This window comes from Oratosquilla oratoria, chromosome 23 (genome assembly GCF_046742065.1).
Source record: "Oratosquilla oratoria isolate Oo_2021 chromosome 23, ASM4674206v1, whole genome shotgun sequence".
NCBI lineage: Eukaryota > Metazoa > Arthropoda > Malacostraca > Stomatopoda > Squillidae > Oratosquilla > Oratosquilla oratoria.
This window is the reverse complement of record NC_134799.1, coordinates 56,427,022-56,444,958: the sequence shown is the minus strand read 5'-3', so window position 1 is coordinate 56,444,958 and position 17,937 is coordinate 56,427,022. Positions and strand designations below refer to the sequence as shown.

General features: G+C 40.8%; 1 protein-coding gene across 4 annotated transcripts in view; it reads left to right on the top strand.

The window, feature by feature from the left end:
• The window catches only part of melt (ventricular zone expressed PH domain-containing protein melted), an 87,060-nt gene that overhangs the window by 23,981 nt on the left and 45,142 nt on the right, over positions 1 to 17,937 (top strand). For all 4 annotated transcript variants that reach the window (XM_076207124.1, XM_076207126.1, XM_076207125.1 and 1 more), the window contains 5 exons: positions 37 to 184; positions 1,909 to 2,056; positions 5,723 to 5,979; positions 12,581 to 12,886; positions 15,263 to 15,475. In XM_076207124.1, the coding sequence (XP_076063239.1) occupies positions 37 to 184; positions 1,909 to 2,056; positions 5,723 to 5,979; positions 12,581 to 12,886; positions 15,263 to 15,475 (1,072 nt within the window). The remainder of the gene's footprint in view (positions 1 to 36; positions 185 to 1,908; positions 2,057 to 5,722; positions 5,980 to 12,580; positions 12,887 to 15,262; positions 15,476 to 17,937) is intronic.

Here is a 17,937-nt window from a genome sequence, read left to right as displayed (position 1 = left end):
TGTGTATAATTGTATTTCTTTCAATCTTTGTTTAAGGCACTTGTGGAAATGCAGCCCCACTGTTTGCCTCTAGCTCTTCAGGTTATCAGTGCTGTGGGGCATTTGAGCAAGGAGAAGGGCAAAGAAGCTCTTGATTACATTCGCATGCAGTTGCACAAGGTGGATTCTGGTAGCCTTGGTGTTGGTAAGTATCTATAGAATACATTTCATTATAATAGTTCAGAAGTGTTGAGGTGGCTGCGACATATGGAAAGAATGAATAAGGGAAAACTAGCAAAATATGTGTGGTAAACAGAAGTGGATGGAGTGAGCTTGAGAGGAAGACTGAGATGGATGGATGTGGGTGAAAGGGACAGTGGATGCACATGAATGTCTGTCAAGCAGGGAAGAGAGAACACAAAGGATAGTAGTGAAGGGGTGGAGATTGTGAATGAATGAAGAGATATTCTGTTCATTTGCTTGATCTATTATGAGTGGTACACGTAGTAGGTTACTAGGCTGGATAGAGTGAGAAATGAGGAGGTGAGGAGGAGAACAGGGGTGAAAAAGGATTTGGGAGATAGGGTTGATGAAAGAATATTAGGATGGTTTGGACACATGGAAAGAATGAGTGAAGAAAGACTAGTAAAAGAGGTATGGAAGGCAGATGTGGAGGGAGTGAACATGAGGGGACGTCCTAGGATGAGGTGGATGGATGGGGTGAAGGGGGCTTTGGGGAAGAGGGGAATGTCTGTTGAGGAAGGAAGGGAGAGGACGGAAGACAGAGGTGAGTGGAGAATGGTTGTATATGGATGATGTTGTGACTGCATGAGGAAGAATGGGCTGGGGGGTGGGGTAGTATGTGTGAGTAAATTTTGACGCAGCCCGAAGGGATTTCTCCCCGTCCTCGCCTTATATGCAAAGGGGGACGGAGAGGGGGGGTCGCCGATTAAATGAAGCGGCCTTGCTGTGGATGTACTGTGTCTTGCGACACTGCTTCTGACCCAGGGCGGTGGGCAGGGTGCAGGGATGACCCGTCATCCAGGAGGTGCTCAGATGAGAGGAAGGGTGGGAGGGGTGTGGAGTGTATTTAGGGATGAAATGGGTGGGAGTGTTTTTATGCCTTTCCCTTTTTGGCTACCTCCCTTGGAAGGGGGAAAAAGCCTTGGTATATGTATGTATGTATTATGAGTGGATGAGGAATGGGGCTGTCAGCCTCTTCTGTGGAAGAACTGTGCAGAGGCAGACAGAGTGAACTGGAAGGGAAGGCTAAGAATGAAACGGATGGATGAATAGGATGAAGAGGTCTTGGGGGAAAGGGAAATGTCTGTTAAACAGAGAAGAGACAGGTGTGAATGGATAATAAATTGTTGCAGCCCAAAGGGTTTTCCCTTGTCTTCTCTAATGACTTGTAAGTGGACAAGGAGGAAAGGTTGCCATGTCATGAAGTAATGGGGATAAACCAGGTTTGGATGTGTGGCCCTGCTGTGGAGGTACTGTGTATTGTTGCATCGATTCTGACCCAGGGCAGTGGGTAGAGGAGCAGGGATGACCTGTTATCCAGGAGGTGCCAAGGTAAGAGGGAGGGAGGAGGGTGGAGGGGAGTGGAATATATAGGAAATGGAATGGGTGGGAGTGGTTTCTATGCCTTTTTCTTTTTGGCTACCCCCTGTGTAGGGGGAAAAAGCCTTTGGTATATGTATGTATGTATGATTCTGACCCAGGCTGGGTAGAGGAGCAGGGATGGCCCTTCCTTCACAAGGAGCTAAGATAAAAGGGAAAACAAATAGGTGTTGGATAGGTGAAGGGTGTTTGCATGCCTTAGCTGGGTATCTCCCTTATGAGAGGGAAGAGACCTTTTGGTATATAGATAGATCTACTTTTCATTTAGCTGTGCTACGTAATGAAAGGGTTATCTTGCTTTTGCAGTGCTGCGTGAAGTACAAGTCCTGTGCAACCAGTATCCTATGCTGCTTACGGACAACCTCTTGGCTGCTGTGAACAAGAGCACAGACAGAGCGAATTCTTCTGCCCGAGTATACATTCAGCAACTCAACAATGAGTTTAATGAAATCAGGTAAGGAAAGTAGGTCCCACCACTGCCGCCACCACCACCATCACCACCACCACCACCACTAACCACCATCACCCACCACCACCACCACGACTACTACTACTACGACTACTACTACTACGACTACTACTACTACGCCTACGTCTACTACTACTATGCCTACTACTACGTCTACTACGACTACTACGACTACTACGATTAGTACGACTACTACGACGACTACGACTTCTTCTTCTTCTTCTTCTTCTTCATCATCATCATCATCATCATCATCATCATCATCATCATCATCATCATCATCATCATCATCATCATCATCATCATCATCATCATCATCATCATCATCATCATCATCATCATCATCATCATCATCATCATCATCATCATCATCATCATCATCATCATCATCATCATCATCATCATCATCATCATCATCATCATCATCATCATCATCATCATCATCATCATCATCATCATCATCATCATCATCATCATCATCATCATCATCATCATCATGTGCTCTTTTGACTTCATTCACTTCATCCACCCACCTTTTCTTTGGTATATGTGTTTCACATTCCTAGCACCAACAATTTATGTATCCTTTGAGGGTGTCTACTTTTATCCATTCTCATAACATGGCCACATCAATTCAGGTTGGCCTGTTCTGTTCTTTCAATCCGGTTTGTACTTGTCTCTTCAAAGATCTGATTGTTTCTTACTTTATTTTGTAACTATGTATCTATATACAAAGAGTTTTTCCCCCTTATTAGGGAGGTAGCCAAGTCAAAAGCATGTACCTACTCCCACCCAATTCACTTCCATCACCCCCCCCCCCTCATCTGAGCTAATCATGGATGGATGATGGGTCACTCCTGTGTCTCACCCACCGCTCTGGGTCAGAAGCAAATTAGCAAGAAACAGTACACCCACAGCAAGGCTGCTTCACTTAACCACTTCCATACGGTGACGCCTACGTAGGCGGCATGAGGAGCAAGTGGGTACTCGATGATGCCGACGTCGGCATCTTGATTATATTTATTGTAGTCGTACCTACGTAATCTCCATTCTCTCTAAACTGGCTTCATCAATTTTCTATGGTTATCAAAATACACGGGTGAAAGAGAACGAACGATTGAGCACGGACTTTATTTTTTATAATGCGATTATTATGACGCAACATCGCACATCGGACAGCTAATACTGCCAGATGTGTGATGTGCCCCGGAGTGAAGAGGTTAATTTGCAATTCCCCCTCTTCATCCCCTCATACAGAAAAAGAGAAGAGGGGGGAAAATCACCTCAAGCAGCATCAAAATATCATTCACACATAAGTACCCCCTACCCCCATCCCCAGCCCCTCCCTTCCTTGCATAACAGTATCATCTATACACACTCCACTCATCCCTATCTTTTGCCCTCTCCCCTCCTTGCTCAACAGGCATTCCCCTCTTACTCAATGCCCCCTTCACCCCATCCATGCATCTCATCCTCAGTCATCACTTCAAGTTCACTCCCTCCACCTCTTCCTTCCACACCACCTTTACTTTCTTCAATCATTCTTTCTATGTGTTCAAACCATCCCAATAATAATTTTTCATTAGCCCTATCTGCCATCTTTTCCATTCCAGCTCTCCTCCTCCCCTTCTTGTTTCTCACTTTATCCATCCTTGTAACCCCAACCATACTTCTCAGATATTTCATCTCAAAAACATTAAAAAATTTCCACTGCCTCGCTTAAATTCCAAGTCTCTACCCCATACAATGATATCAGCACAATCACCCCATCATACTATCCCTTCTTTGCATCCATTCTCAGATGCCTATTTCTCATGCTATTTTTAATCCCCCAAGGTATTTACTTGCTTTTCTCAATCTACAGTTTACCTCTACCTTCACTCCTTCCTTTCCTCCCACATGTGACCCCAAATATCTAAAGCTATCCACTTTCTCCAGCCTCTCCTTTTAGACTTCCAACACACTGCCATCCTCTTCCCATGTACATCTCATTACCTTAGATTTACCCACATTTATCTTCAACTCTCTCCTATTGCACACCTTCCCAAACTTCATTACTACATACATACATATACCAAGGCTTTTTCCCCCTTACTAGGGAGGTAGCCAAAAAGGAAAAGGCATAAAATCATTCCCACCCATTCCATCCCCAAACACACTCCACACCCTCCCTCCCATCTTAGCACCTCCTAGATGACGGGTCATCCCTGCACCCTGTCCACTGCCCTGGGTCAGAAGCAGTGTCGCAAGACACAGCACATCCACAGCAAGGCCGCTTCATTAAATCGGCGACCCCCCTCTCCGTCCCCCCATATAAAGGAGAGGACGGGGAGAAATCCCTTTGGGCTGCGTCAAAATTTTGCTCACACACACTACCTCACCATTCCACCTCATGCATCACAACATTTCCATATACAACCATTCTCCATTCGCCCGTCTTCTGTCCTCTCCCGTCCTTCCTCAACAGACATTCCCCTCTTCCCCAAAGCCCCCTTCACCCCATCCATCCATCTCATCCTAGGACGTCCCCTCATGTTCACTCCCTCCACATCTGCCTTCCATACCTCCTTTACTAATCTTTCTTCACTCATTCTTTCCATGTGTCCAAACCATCCTAATACTCTTTCATCAACCCTATCTCCCAACTCCCTTTCCACCCCTGTTCTCCTCCTCATCTCCTCATTTCTCACTCTATCTAGCCTATTAACCCCCATCATACTTCTCAGACACTTCATCTCCAACACATTCAAGCTCCTTCTCTCTTCCTCTCTTATGTTCCATGTTTCTGCTCCATACAGTGCTGTTGGCACAATCACTCTTTCATACAGTCTCCTCTTAGCATCCATTCCCAAATGTCTATTCCTCATTACACTCTTTAATCCACCAAGGCATTTACTCGCTTCTCTCAATCTACATTCTACCTCCACCTTTACTCCACCTTTTCCTGCCACTTCATCACTAACTCCCTTAATCCCACCTCTGACCCTGCCACAAGTGCAGTGTTGTCATCAAACAACAACTGGCTCTCCTCCCACTTCTCTCCATTTTCTTTAACCATCTCCAGTCCCCCAATTGTAGCTGAGTGATTCCTGTAATCTGTGAACTGGCTTGATTGTATTTCTGTGTTTATTATTACTCAAAGTGAAAGAGAACAAATAAATTAGGAGTGGCATTATATTTAAGAACATGAGTATTGTGATGCACCATTGAATCATTATACATCAGTCATCTGATGCTGCGTGTGAGAATTTGACTCGTATTGAAGAGGTTATTAAAGAATACATAATTGCAAGCTTTATACTATCATTTCTTACTTTTCATACAAGGCACTATATTACATTGAAGTGAGGGAGAATGGTTATCATGTAATGAAGAGGTGGGGATAAACCAGCTCTAGCTGTCAGGCCCTGCTGTAGAAGTGCTGTGTCTCACTACATTGCCTCTGACCTGAGTGGTCTAGTGGTGGACAAGGATGACCCTTTTATCCACAAGGTGCTAATTTGGTGGGGGGTGATAAATAGATATTGGATGGGTGTGGGAAAGATTTAGGGTGAGTGTATGCTTTGACTTGGCAACCCTGTAAGGGGTGGGGAAAGGTCCTGTGATATGTATATATGTGACAAGTGTTCATTTGGATTTTTTATTTTCAAGGAACACCAATGTGAATCACACACCTGGAGGTGTAACAGTGGTTCGAGTTGGTGGAGGTGGCAGCAGGGGAGATGTGACCGGCCGCAGTGAGCTCACAACGGTGACGGGCAAGGACCTGAGCTTGTACCTCCCTCATAGTGCAAGTGCAGCAACAGGAAGCAAGATGGCCAATAAATATACAAAGCTGAGTGACACTTCAAGAAGCACTGGACGACTGGTCACAGCTTCTAATCGCTCCATGCCAAGGCTCAATGCATGTGAGTAACTTGGATTAATATTTTGGGATGTTTTAACAAGTTTTTGCAAATTGTTCTGAACATGTAATTATAATCACTGTTTAGCAGAAATGGTGCCAGTGCCATGTCAAATAAAAAATTCAAAGCTTTTTAATTCTTCAGAGTTAGATTAATATGAAATACTCTTCCACCTAGACTTTTCACCCACATTTATATTTACATCCCACATGAGCAATTTATATTGCTCAGTAACATGCAGCCAATACCCCAGACAGGGTATTATAAGGTGATGATGTTTAAGGGGAGGATGGCAACGAGTTGGAAGTAAATGAGAGAGGCTGGAAGAAGAGGATAGTTTTAGGTATTTGGAGTTGCATGTTGCAGGAAAGGAATGGAGGTGAAAGTAAATTATAGATTGAGAGAAATAAGTAAATACCTTCGGGGGATTAAAAAGTTTCATGAGAAATAGACATCTGGGATTATATGAAGGGGTGATTGTGTTGATGGCATAGTATGGGGCAGAGACTTGGAATTTAAGAGAGGCAGAGAGAAGTTTAAATGTGTTTGAGATGAAATGTATGAGAAGTATGGGAAGGGTTGCAAGGTTGGATAGAGTGAGAAATGAGGTAAGAAGGAGAGTAGGGGTGGAAAATAGATGGGTAATAGGTTTGATGAAAGAGTGGTATGGTTTGGACATAAGGAAAGAATAAGTGAAGAAAGATTAATGTTACATGAACTTCTTTGCAGACGACACAAAACTACTAAAGAAAGTATGGAAAAAGATTGTGAATTGCTACAGAGAGATCTGGATAATGTCTGGGAATGGAGTCAAAAGTGGGAAGTGAACTTCAACATTAAGAAATGTAGTATAATAGAATTTGGAAAAAGTAAAAAAAGAATATCAGGACAATATAAAATTGGTGCAAAGGAAGTAAAGTTGGTTACGAAAAGGACCTAGGAGTAATTATCACGAAAGACATGTCTTCAGATAAGCAGATAAGCAAAATAGTTGGGGAAACCTACAATTTACTAACATCAATAAAGGTGGCTTTTAATTACTTGGATGAGGTAATGGTAAAGAATAACACTAGTCACACTGACATGACCAAGATTAGAGTATGCTGTGACATTGTGGACACCTAGTACAAAAAAGAATATAAGGAAAGTAGAATCCAAAGAGCAATGACAAAGATGGCCCCAACACTTTCAGAATTGACATATGAGCAAAGATTGTCTAAACTGGAACTACCAACCCTGGACAAAGAAAAGAAAGAGGTGATCTATTGGCCATTTACCGAATCATGAATGGCATGGAAGTCTTTGACAGAGAAGACTTATTAAAGTGGGACAGAAGAAAAACAAGAGGACATGAAAAGAAACTCAAAGGATAATTATAGAAGAGATCTGAAAAAAAAAGTTTTCCACACAGATTGGTGGATGTCTAGAACAAATTGAATGAAACAATAGTGTGTGCAAACAACATACAAGAATTTAAGAACAAACTAGATGTTGTGAGATACAAAGATGGGTCACTTCAAGCATAGGTTCCCTTCCCATAAAATACAGCTAGGTAAATACACACATACATACATACATATACCAAAGGCTTTTTCCCCCTTACATGGGGGGTAGCCACACAATGAGAAAAAGAGAGAAGACACCAAGAAGTGAAGCTAAAGAAAAAATGAGAATAGAATAGAGATTGAAAAAGAGTTCTATTGGATAGTACTAGACATGAGGCTGAGAAAATGGTATATTAAAAAAAAAAAAAAAAAAAAGGAATTGAGAACGAGATAGAGAAGAAAAAAAATAAAAGTGATTTATACTAACATAGATGGTTTGATCTTGGGATTAAATGGACTAAATGATTATTTGTAAAAAAAAAAAAACATAAAATGGAAATTATGGAGACAAAATTAAGGGGTCCACTACCACTAATTAGTGTTGGACAAGGATTATATAATCACTGGATGAAAAATAGAGATAAAAAAAAGGGTGGAGTGTCATGTTTTTGACTAAGTAAAACCTAGATGTGACAAAGGTTACACAAGGAGAAAATAGTGTGGAAATGATCATGATAAGTTGAAAATAGTGACTAGAAAGTTTGTGGTGACTTTTGGAAAGTGAGCGATTATTCTAAAATGTTAGAATACACAAGGAAGCCATTAAATGAGATGCAGAAGGATGGAGGAAATGTAGTGAAAGGTGGAGAGAACCTTTGGGGAAATATAAAACTTGACATGACTATAGAATATACAATGACACAGTGGGTAAAAGAAAATACCAGATATAGAAATAATGAAGAACTGTAAAGACAAGAAATATTTATATCAGAAACTGAAATGGTGGATAAAGTCAAATACAAGACACCAATTGGGACGAGTGACCACATATTACTTGAGTTTGAACTAAAAGAGGAAATATATATATATATGGAAAGAAATTAGATATACAGAAAAGGAAGATTGATATATAACAAAACTGACTGAAAAACTTAGAAACTTCTTTCAAAAGGCGAATTGGGAAAAATCCTACAATAAAGAGACACAAGTGGAAGAGAAATGGATGATTTTGAAAGAAATCTACAATGAAGGAGTGGATAAATGTGTACCAAGACAAAAACAGGAAAAGCAGAATACTAAGTTCTGGTTTAACAGAAGGTGTAGAAGAGATAAAGCTTGGAAAAGATGGAGAAAAAAAAAAAAAAAAAGGAAAGTGGCAAATATATGTCAATATAAGGAATGAATATGTAAAAGTATGCATGGAGGAAAAGGAAACTATGAAAAAGACATAATTGAAAAATGTAAGGACCAACCAAAATTATTCTATAGATATGTGAACAGTAAACTAAGAAGCAAACAGGAAATAGTAAAATTACACCAAGGGAATATAGAATACACAGAAGATATAGAAATGGCTGAAGTCATGAACAAACACTTCAAGTCTGTGTTCACTAGAGAAAATGTATAGCATGGGGATGGAAGAAGTGAAGTGAGATCCCTACTTATGAGAGAAGTAATTGTAACAAGGAAAGAAATAATGGACCAAATAAAACTTGGATGTCAGGAAATTGCACAGACCAAATGCAATTGCAAACTGGATACTTAAAGAATGTATAGATGAACTAATATAGACGAAATATATAAGCTGCTCATTAAGAGAAGGAAAAATACCAGAAGACTGGAAAAATGCCAATATCGTACCAATATATAAAGGGGGAAACAAGGAAGACCCAACAAGTACAGTAACCCAAATTTGTGAAAAAGTTATCAAAAATAGATAGACAAAACATCTGGAGGAAAACAATATACTAAACCTGAGACATTTCAAATTTAGACAGGGAAGGTTATGTGCCACAAATTTGATCTGTTTGCATTGCTGCAGTGGGAAGTGCAAAGAAAATGAGAGTGATGAATGAGGAGAATGGAGGAGAAATAAGGAAGGATGAGGTGAAGGCAGTAAAGATGATGAAAGCAGGTAAGGCACCTGGTCTGGATGGATGCCATGCGGAATGTCTGAAAAAGGGAGGTACAGTGATGGTGAACTGGTTGGTGAGGTTATTTAATGTTTGCTGGAGAGAGGGTAGAGTGCCGGAGGACTGGAGGAGTGCCTGTATAGTTCCTCTTTACAAGGGAAAAGGGGACAAGTGTGAATGTAGTAGTTTCAGAGGGATTAGCTTGTTAAGTGTAGTTGGGAAGGCTTATGGGAGGATCTTGATTGAGAGGATTAGGAGAGGAACAGAAGGAGTAATTGGTGAGGAACAGTGTGGATTTAGGACGGGTAGAGATTGTGTAGATCAGATCTTTGTGGTAAGACAGATATGTGAGAAAGCTATAGGAAAGGGGAAGGATGTTTTTTTGGGCTTTTATGGATCTGGAAAAGGCTTATGATAGGGTAGACAGGAAGGCACTGTGGGAGGTTATGCAGATATACGGGATAGGAGGAAAGCTTCTGGGAGCTGTCAAGAGTTTTTATGAGAGTAGTAGAGCTTGTGTCAGGATTGGAAATGGAGAGAGTGAGTGGTTCGAGGTAAAGGTGGGACTTTGTCAAGGATGCGTTATGTCGCCCTGGCTGTTCAACTTATACATGGATGGGGTGGTGCGAGAGGTAAATGCAAGGGTAGTGGGCAAGGGGTTGGAGATGGTTAAAGAAAATGGAGAAAAGTGGGAGGTGAGCCAGCTGTTGTTTGTGGATGACACTGCACTTGTGGCAGGATCGGAGGAGGGATTGAGGAAGTTGGTGTCAGAGTTTGGGAGAGTATGTGATAGAAGAAAGCTAAAGATAAATGTGGGTAAAAGTAAGGTGATGAGATGCACAAGGGGTGAAAGTGGCAGTAGACTGGAAGTGAGCATTAAGGGAGAGCGACTGGAGGAAGTGGGTAGTTTTAGATACTTGGGTGCAAATGTGGCAGGGAAAGGTGGAGTGAAAGTGGAGGTAGAATGTAGATTGAGAGAAGCGAGTAAATGCCTTGGTGGATTAAAGATTGTAATGAGGAATAGACATTTGGGAATGGATGCGAAGAGGAGACTGTATGAAGGAGTGATTGTGCCAACAGCACTGTATGGGGCAGAAACATGGAACATAAGAGAAGAAGAGAGAAGGAGCTTGAATGTGTTTGAGATGAGGTGTCTGAGAAGTATGATGGGGGCTACTAGGCTAGATAGAGTGAGAAATGAGGAGGTGAGGAGGAGAACAGGGGTAGAAAAGGAGCTGGGAGATAGGGTTGATGAAAGAATATTAGGATGGTTTGGACACATGGAAAGAATGAGTGAAGAAAGACTAGTAAAAGAGGTATGAAAGGCAGATGTGGAGGGAGTGAACATGAGGGAACGTCCTAGGATGAGATGGATGGATGGGGTGAAGGGCCTTGGGGAAGAGGGGAATGTCTGTTGAGGAAGGACGGGAGAGGACAGAAGACGGGCGAATGGAGAATGGTTGTATATGGATGATGATGTGATTGCATGAGGTGGAATGGACGGAGGGATGGGGGGTGAGGTAGTATGTGTGAGCAAAATTTGACGCAGCCCGAAGGGATTTCTCCCCGTCCTCTCATTTTATGCAATGGGGGGACGGAGAGGGGGGGTCGCCGATTAAATGAAACGGCCTTGCTGTGGATGTGCTGTGTCTTGCGACACTGCTTCTGACCCAGGGCAGTGGACAAGGTGCAGGGATCGTCATTCAGGAGGTGCTAATATAAGAGGGAGGGTGGAGGGTTGTGGAGTGTATTCAGGGATGGAATGGGTGGGAATGATTTTATGCCTTTTTCTTTTTGGCTACCCCCCTTGTAAGGGGGAAGAAGCCTTGGTATATGTATGTATGTATATATTCAAGACTAATAGATATCATACAAGAAAGGGATGGATGGGCTGATTGTGCTTTCCTAGATTTACAAAAGGCTTTTGATAAAGTACCACACAAAAAAACTATTAAGAAAATTGGAAAGCATAGGAGGAATACAGGGGACACTATTGAAATGGATGGAGAATTTCTTGCATGAAAGAAAAATGAGAGTAGTGCACAGAGATAAGAGTTCTACTTGGGAAGAAGTGATTAGTGGTGTCCCATGGGGATCATTATTGGCTCTGATCATGTTTATTTATGTAAATGACATGGATGAGGATGTAGAATGTTACATGAACTTCTTTGCAGATGACGCAAAACTGATGAGGAAAGTAAGTTTAGAAATGGACTGTAAATCACTACAGAGAGATCTAAACAGGGTTTGGGAATGGAGTCAGAAGTGGGAAGTGCACTTCAACATAAATAATGTAGCATAGTGGAATTTTGAAAAAAAAAAAAAAATCAGGACAGTATAAAATTGGTACAAAGGAAGTAAGGTGAATGAGTTGCAAAAAAGATCTGGGAGTAATTATCACAAAAGATGTGACTCCTGATAAACAGATAAATAATATTGTCAGAGAAACCTACAACTTGCCAATATCAATAAAGGTGGCCTTTACCAACTTGGACGAAGAAATGGTGAAGAAAGTACTAGTCACAGATAAGGTCAAGACTGGGGTATGCTGCAACAATATGGACACCCAGTACTAAAAAGAATATAAAGAAAATTGATAGAATCCAAAGAGCAATTATGAAGATGGCCCCAACACTTTCAAAACTGTTGTATGAGGAGAGATTGTCAAGCTGGAAATACTGACTCTGGAACAAAGAAGAGAAAGAGGTGACCAGTTGGCCATCTATAGAATTATGAGAGGCATGGAAGTCTTTGATAGAGAAGACTTACTAAATTGGGATAAGAGAATAGAAGAGGACATGAAAAGAAACTAAAAGAGGACAGTTATAGAAGTGACCTGAAAGAGAACAACTTTCCACAGAGTGGTGGATATATGGAACAAATTGGACGAAACAATAGTGTGTGTAAAACACCATACAAGAATTTAAGAACAAACTAGATGTTGTGAGATACAAAGATGGGTCACTACAAGTATAGCACCCTTTCCCTTGTAATACAACTAGAAAAATACAACTAGGTAAATACACACACACACACACACACACACACACACACACACACACACACACACACACACACACAACTAAGTAAATACACACACCAGTTATATATTTATTGATATGATGTTTCTTTTTGGTCCTTTGACAGTGCCCCAAAGCACTGGCCGTCTAGGTTCTTCCAATATCCAGCTCAACAAATCCATGACTCGCCTCAATTCATCTCATGGTCTCAGCATGAATCGTTCCATCACCGTACTTGCCCCTCCATCCCGTCACCTCTCCGGACAGCTAACCCTTGGTGTTGGAGGTGGTGGTGTAGGAGTTGGTGTAGGGGCAATACATTTAAATGGGTCACAGCCTTACGGGGGTTTGAGACTGGTATCATCCTCATCGGGGGGGCCAGTGTGCAGTAGCACGACAGGAACCACTGGAAGTGTTGTCACACCTCCACCAGGTAGGATTATATGTTTTGTCATGGTGATATATGTGTGTGTGGATGCATGTGTGTGTATTTACCTAATTGTAGTATACAGGAAAGGAGCAGTATCATGTACATTTCCAACTTAATCTATATCTTTGATTTCCAGTTATATTAAAAAAAATGGAACATGTAGGAGGGATACAAATGATGTGAATACTGTAATCACATCACTTCTTTCTCTTTGATCTTTCAAAGTTGGTAGACCCATTGGTTTTAGTCTCTCCTTGTATGGTTTATCTGCCAGGCTGGGGACCAGTTTAGTTGCTGCCCTTTGTATTCTCTCAATCTTGCTTATATCCTTCACTCTGTGTAGGGAACATGCTACTAATGCATATTCTGGTCTTGGTCATATCATTCGTGTTGTAGAACACCACTTTAATCTTATGCATTAGTCCAGTGGTTCTCAAACTATGGGTCGCGAGATCAATTTTGATGGGTTGGAGGGACACTGAAAATTCTCACGTTTTCAGAGTATTTCAAATACTTGACTAATTAATTTAGTTTTCTGAAGGAAATGCAGTGCCATGGATTCTGTTAGTTTTGTTAAAGAAAAGCTGTACACTTTATTTTTCAGAGTAAAGGGTATGTATCACTGTCCATTTTGTTTCTCTTTACTTTATTCTGGGTCGCGAAGGATTGAAATGTTCCAAATAGGGTCGCTCACGAAAAAGTTTGAGAACCACTGCATTACTCCATATGTCTCTCCCACAATCCTGCTGATAATATGTCTGTCAGGTGACAGATTGTCTTTTATCAATACTCACAAGTCTGTCTCCTCTTTTGCTATTCTAATGTAATGTGTGTGTGTATTTACCTAGTTGTGTTTTATGGGAAGGGGAGCTACGCTTGTGGTGTGCTGCAATTGTATCCCACAGTGTCTGGTTTACTCTTAAATTCATGAATGGTTTTTGCACACACTATTTTTTCATCCAGTTTGTTCCAAGTGTCCACTCTGTGTGGAAAACTTTCTTCAGATCTCTTCTATAACTATGTTTTTTGAGTTTCTTTCCATGTCCTCTTGTGTTTCTCTTATTCCAAATTGACAAGTCCTCTCTATCGAGTATTTCTGTGCCCTTCATGATTCTACAGATGGTCAGTAGGTCGCCTTTCTTCTTTGCTCCAGAGTAGGTAACTCCAATTTAGCCAGTCTCTCCTCATATGACAAGTTTGAAAGTGCAGGAGCCATTTTTGTGGCTGTGCTCTTTAGATTATCTCAATTTTCTTTATATTCTTTGTGGTACTGGGTGACCACAATGTCGCCGCATATTCTAGTCTAGGCCTTATCAGTGTGACTAATATCTTTTTTAATAATTTCTTCGTCCAAATATGTAAATGCCACTTTTATTGATCTTAGCAAGTTATAGGATTCTCTGACAATTTTGTTTATTTGTTTATCATAGGACAAGTCGTTTGAGATAATTACTCCCAAATCTTTTTCAGATCCCACTTTCTTTACCTCCTTAATTCCAATTTTATATTGTCCCGAAATTCTATTTTTACTTTTTCCAAACTCCATTATGCAACACTTCTTAATATTGAAGTCCACTTCCCATTTCTGACTCCACTTCCAAATCTTGTTCAGGTCTTCCTGTAGTGATTTGCAATCCATTTCGGTTTTTACTTTCCTTAACAATTTAGGGTCGTCTGCAAAGAAGCTCATGTAACATTGCACATCATAATCCATGTCATTCACACAAATAGCAAACATTATTGGAGCCAGTACAGATCCTTGCAGAACTCCACTAATCACCTCCTTCCAACCTGAATATTTTTCTTCGAGTACTACTCTCATCTTTCTACCAATCAGGAAGTCCTCCATCCATTTTAGTAGGTTGCCTTGTATCCCTCCTATATGATCCAGTTTTTTTTTTATAATTTTTTTTTATGTGGTACCTTGTTGAAAGCTTTTTGTAAGTCCAAGAAAGCACAATCAGCCCATCCATTCCTCAAATAAAAATGGATCAAGTTTGTGGCACATGATCTTCCTTGTCTAAAGCCAAATTGTTTTGAATTCATTATATTTTCTTACAGATGTTTGATCCATATACTTTTGGTAACTTTTTCACATATTTTTGACTTTGTGTTTGTAAGGGAGACCAGTCTATAGTTTGTTGGGTCTTCCTTATCTCCCCCTTTATATATTGGTATAATAGTTGCATTTTTCCAATCTTGTGGTACCTTTACTTCTTTGAGTGAACAATCTATAAGTGTATATGTATAAGTGTGTGTGTGTGTGTGTGTATATATATATAGGTATATATATATATATATATATATATATATACATACATACATACATTGTACACATTTCAAACTATCTGAAAAGATTAACACTTAATCTTGCTACAGGAACCATCAGCCCCACAAAAAGCACCAGTTCCTCAGTGGCCACGCTTCGAGATGGCCCAGGTAGTGACATAGGGTGCTTGAGCCACACACAAGGACCAATGACGAACTCCCAAGCGACCTTACTCACTTCAGACAATGTGTCTTCAAGCACCAACATTGGTGCTTCTCACAATGTTCTCTCTCTTCCATTGCATCATTCATCAAGAGATTTAGGTTAGTGGATCATGAACATGTGAGAAATATATGATTAGAGTGATGTGATTATCATTCTCTTTTCCTTGTTCAGGTAAGTGGTTGAAAGGACCTGATTAGTCCTATTGAGTTTTATCCCCAAATGAGGAAATATTGTATATAGAACCTTGAACTACATTTTTTGTCATAAGTAAAAGCATCTGTTATCCAACATATTTTTGGGTTATTGTAATGTCCTTTATATATGGGATATTTTCAGTTATCTTTATTACTCTTTCAGGTTCATGTATATATCACTTAGACAAAATGTTGTAGCACATTTGTAAACAATCACCAAGAACCCACAGTCGGAATAAAAGGAAACTTTAGAAGAAAGTGTAACTTCTATATTTTGGCTAATAGCTATAGCCCTCCGTACTTTCCTGAAGAGGGCTTTAGCTATTAGCTGAAATATAGAAGTCACACTTTCTTTTAAAGTTTCCTTTTATTCCGACTGTGGGTTCTTCATAATTATTATGTATATATATTTGTTTTTATAAGAACACCCAATGGATATGCTTTTATATCCTTTGGATTTCCTTATCAAATTAAAACACAAAGCCATATGTATATTTGTATATACTAGTGGCCTTTTTTCCATGTAAGGCAGGTGGTAGAGTCAAAGCATGTTTCAATTCTCTTCATGAGAGCAAAATACATAAAGGGGACACTTAGGTAATAATGATAATTATGTACCAGTGTTAGAAAAATGACAGTGATGAATGAAGAAAATGAAGAAGAAATGAGGAAAGATGAGGTGAAAGCAGTTATTAGAATGATGAGAGCAGATAAGGCACCAGGGTTAGATGGGTGTCATGTGGAATGTGAAAAAGGGAGATACAGTGGTGGTGGACTAGATGGTGAGGTTGTTTAATATCTAAAAGAGGGTAGAATGCTGTAGAACTGGAGGAGTGCCTGTATAGTTCTGCTTTATAAGGGAAAAGGGGACAAGTGGGAGTGTAATAGTTTCAGAGGGATCAGTTTAAGCGTAATTGGGAAGGCTTATGGGAGGGTTTTGATTGAAAGGATTAGGAGAGGAACAGAGGGAGTAATTAGTGAGGAACAGTGTGGGTTTAGGACAGGTAGGGGTTGTGTGCATCAGATTTTTGTGGTAAGGTAGATATGTGAGAAAGCTTTAGAAAATGGTATGGATATTTTTTGGGCCTTTATGGATCTGGAAAAGGCTTATGACAGTGTAGACAGGAAGCACTGTGAAAGGTATTGCAGATATATGGGATAGGAGGAAAGCTGTAAAGAGTAGTCAAGAGTTTTTACAAGAGTAGTAGAGCCAGTGATAGAAATGGAGAGATTGAGGGGTTTGAGGTAAAGGTGGGACATTGCCAGGGATGTGTTATGTTGCCTTGGCTGTTCAATTTATACATGGAGTGGTGCAAGAGGTAAATGCAACGGTAATGGGCGAGGAATTGGAGATGGGTAAAGAAAATTGAGAAAATTGGAGACACTGATGACACAGCACTTGCATTAGGATCATAGGAGGGATTAAGTAAGTGATGTAGTTTGGGGAGGTGTGTGAAGGAAATTGAAGATAAATGTGGGTAAAAGTAAGGTGGCTACCTCCCTTGTAAGGGGGGAAAAGCCTTTGGTATATGTATGTAGGTATGTAAAAGTAAGGTGATGAGATGTACAAGGGGAGAGGATGGCAACAAATTGGAAGTGAGTATTAAGGGGGAGAGACCGGAGGAAGTGGATAGCTTTAGATACTTGGGTGTGAATGAGGAGGGAAAGGGAAGAGTGGAGGTGGAGGTAGAGTATAAATTGAGAGAAGCAAGTAAATGCCTTCGGGGATTAAAAAGTGTGAGGAGAAATAAACATTTGGGATTGGGTGCTAAGAGGAGATTGTATGAAGGAGTGATTGTGTCGAGAGCACTGCAGGAATCAGAAATGTAGAACATAAGAGAGGAAGAGTTTATATGTGTTTGAGATGAAATACCTGAGAAGTATGGTAGGGGTTACTAGGCTGGATAGAGTGAGAAACAAGAAAGTGAGGAGGAGAGTGGGGGTGGAAAGGGAGTTGGGAGATAGGGTTGATGAAAGAGTATTGGGATGGTTTGGACACATGGAAAGAGTGAAAAAGATTAGTAAAAGAAGTGTGGGAGGCAGAGGGGGATGGAGTGAATATTAGGGGGTGACCAAAGATGAGATGGATGGATGGGGTAAAAGGGGCATTGGGAAAGGGGAATATCTGTTGAGGAAGGAAGGGAGAAGACAGAAGATTGGGATGAGTGGATAATGGTTGTGTATGGATGATGCTTTGATGCATGGAAGAGGGGGGTGGGGATGGGGGAAGTGAGGGAGTATGTGCGAGTGATATTTTGATGCAGCCCAAAGGGATTTCGCCCCACCCACCCCCACCCCACTTTTTTTACATGAGGGAAAAGGGGGGGGGGTGCCAATTAACCCCTTGAGTACCGGATGTGTGTTTT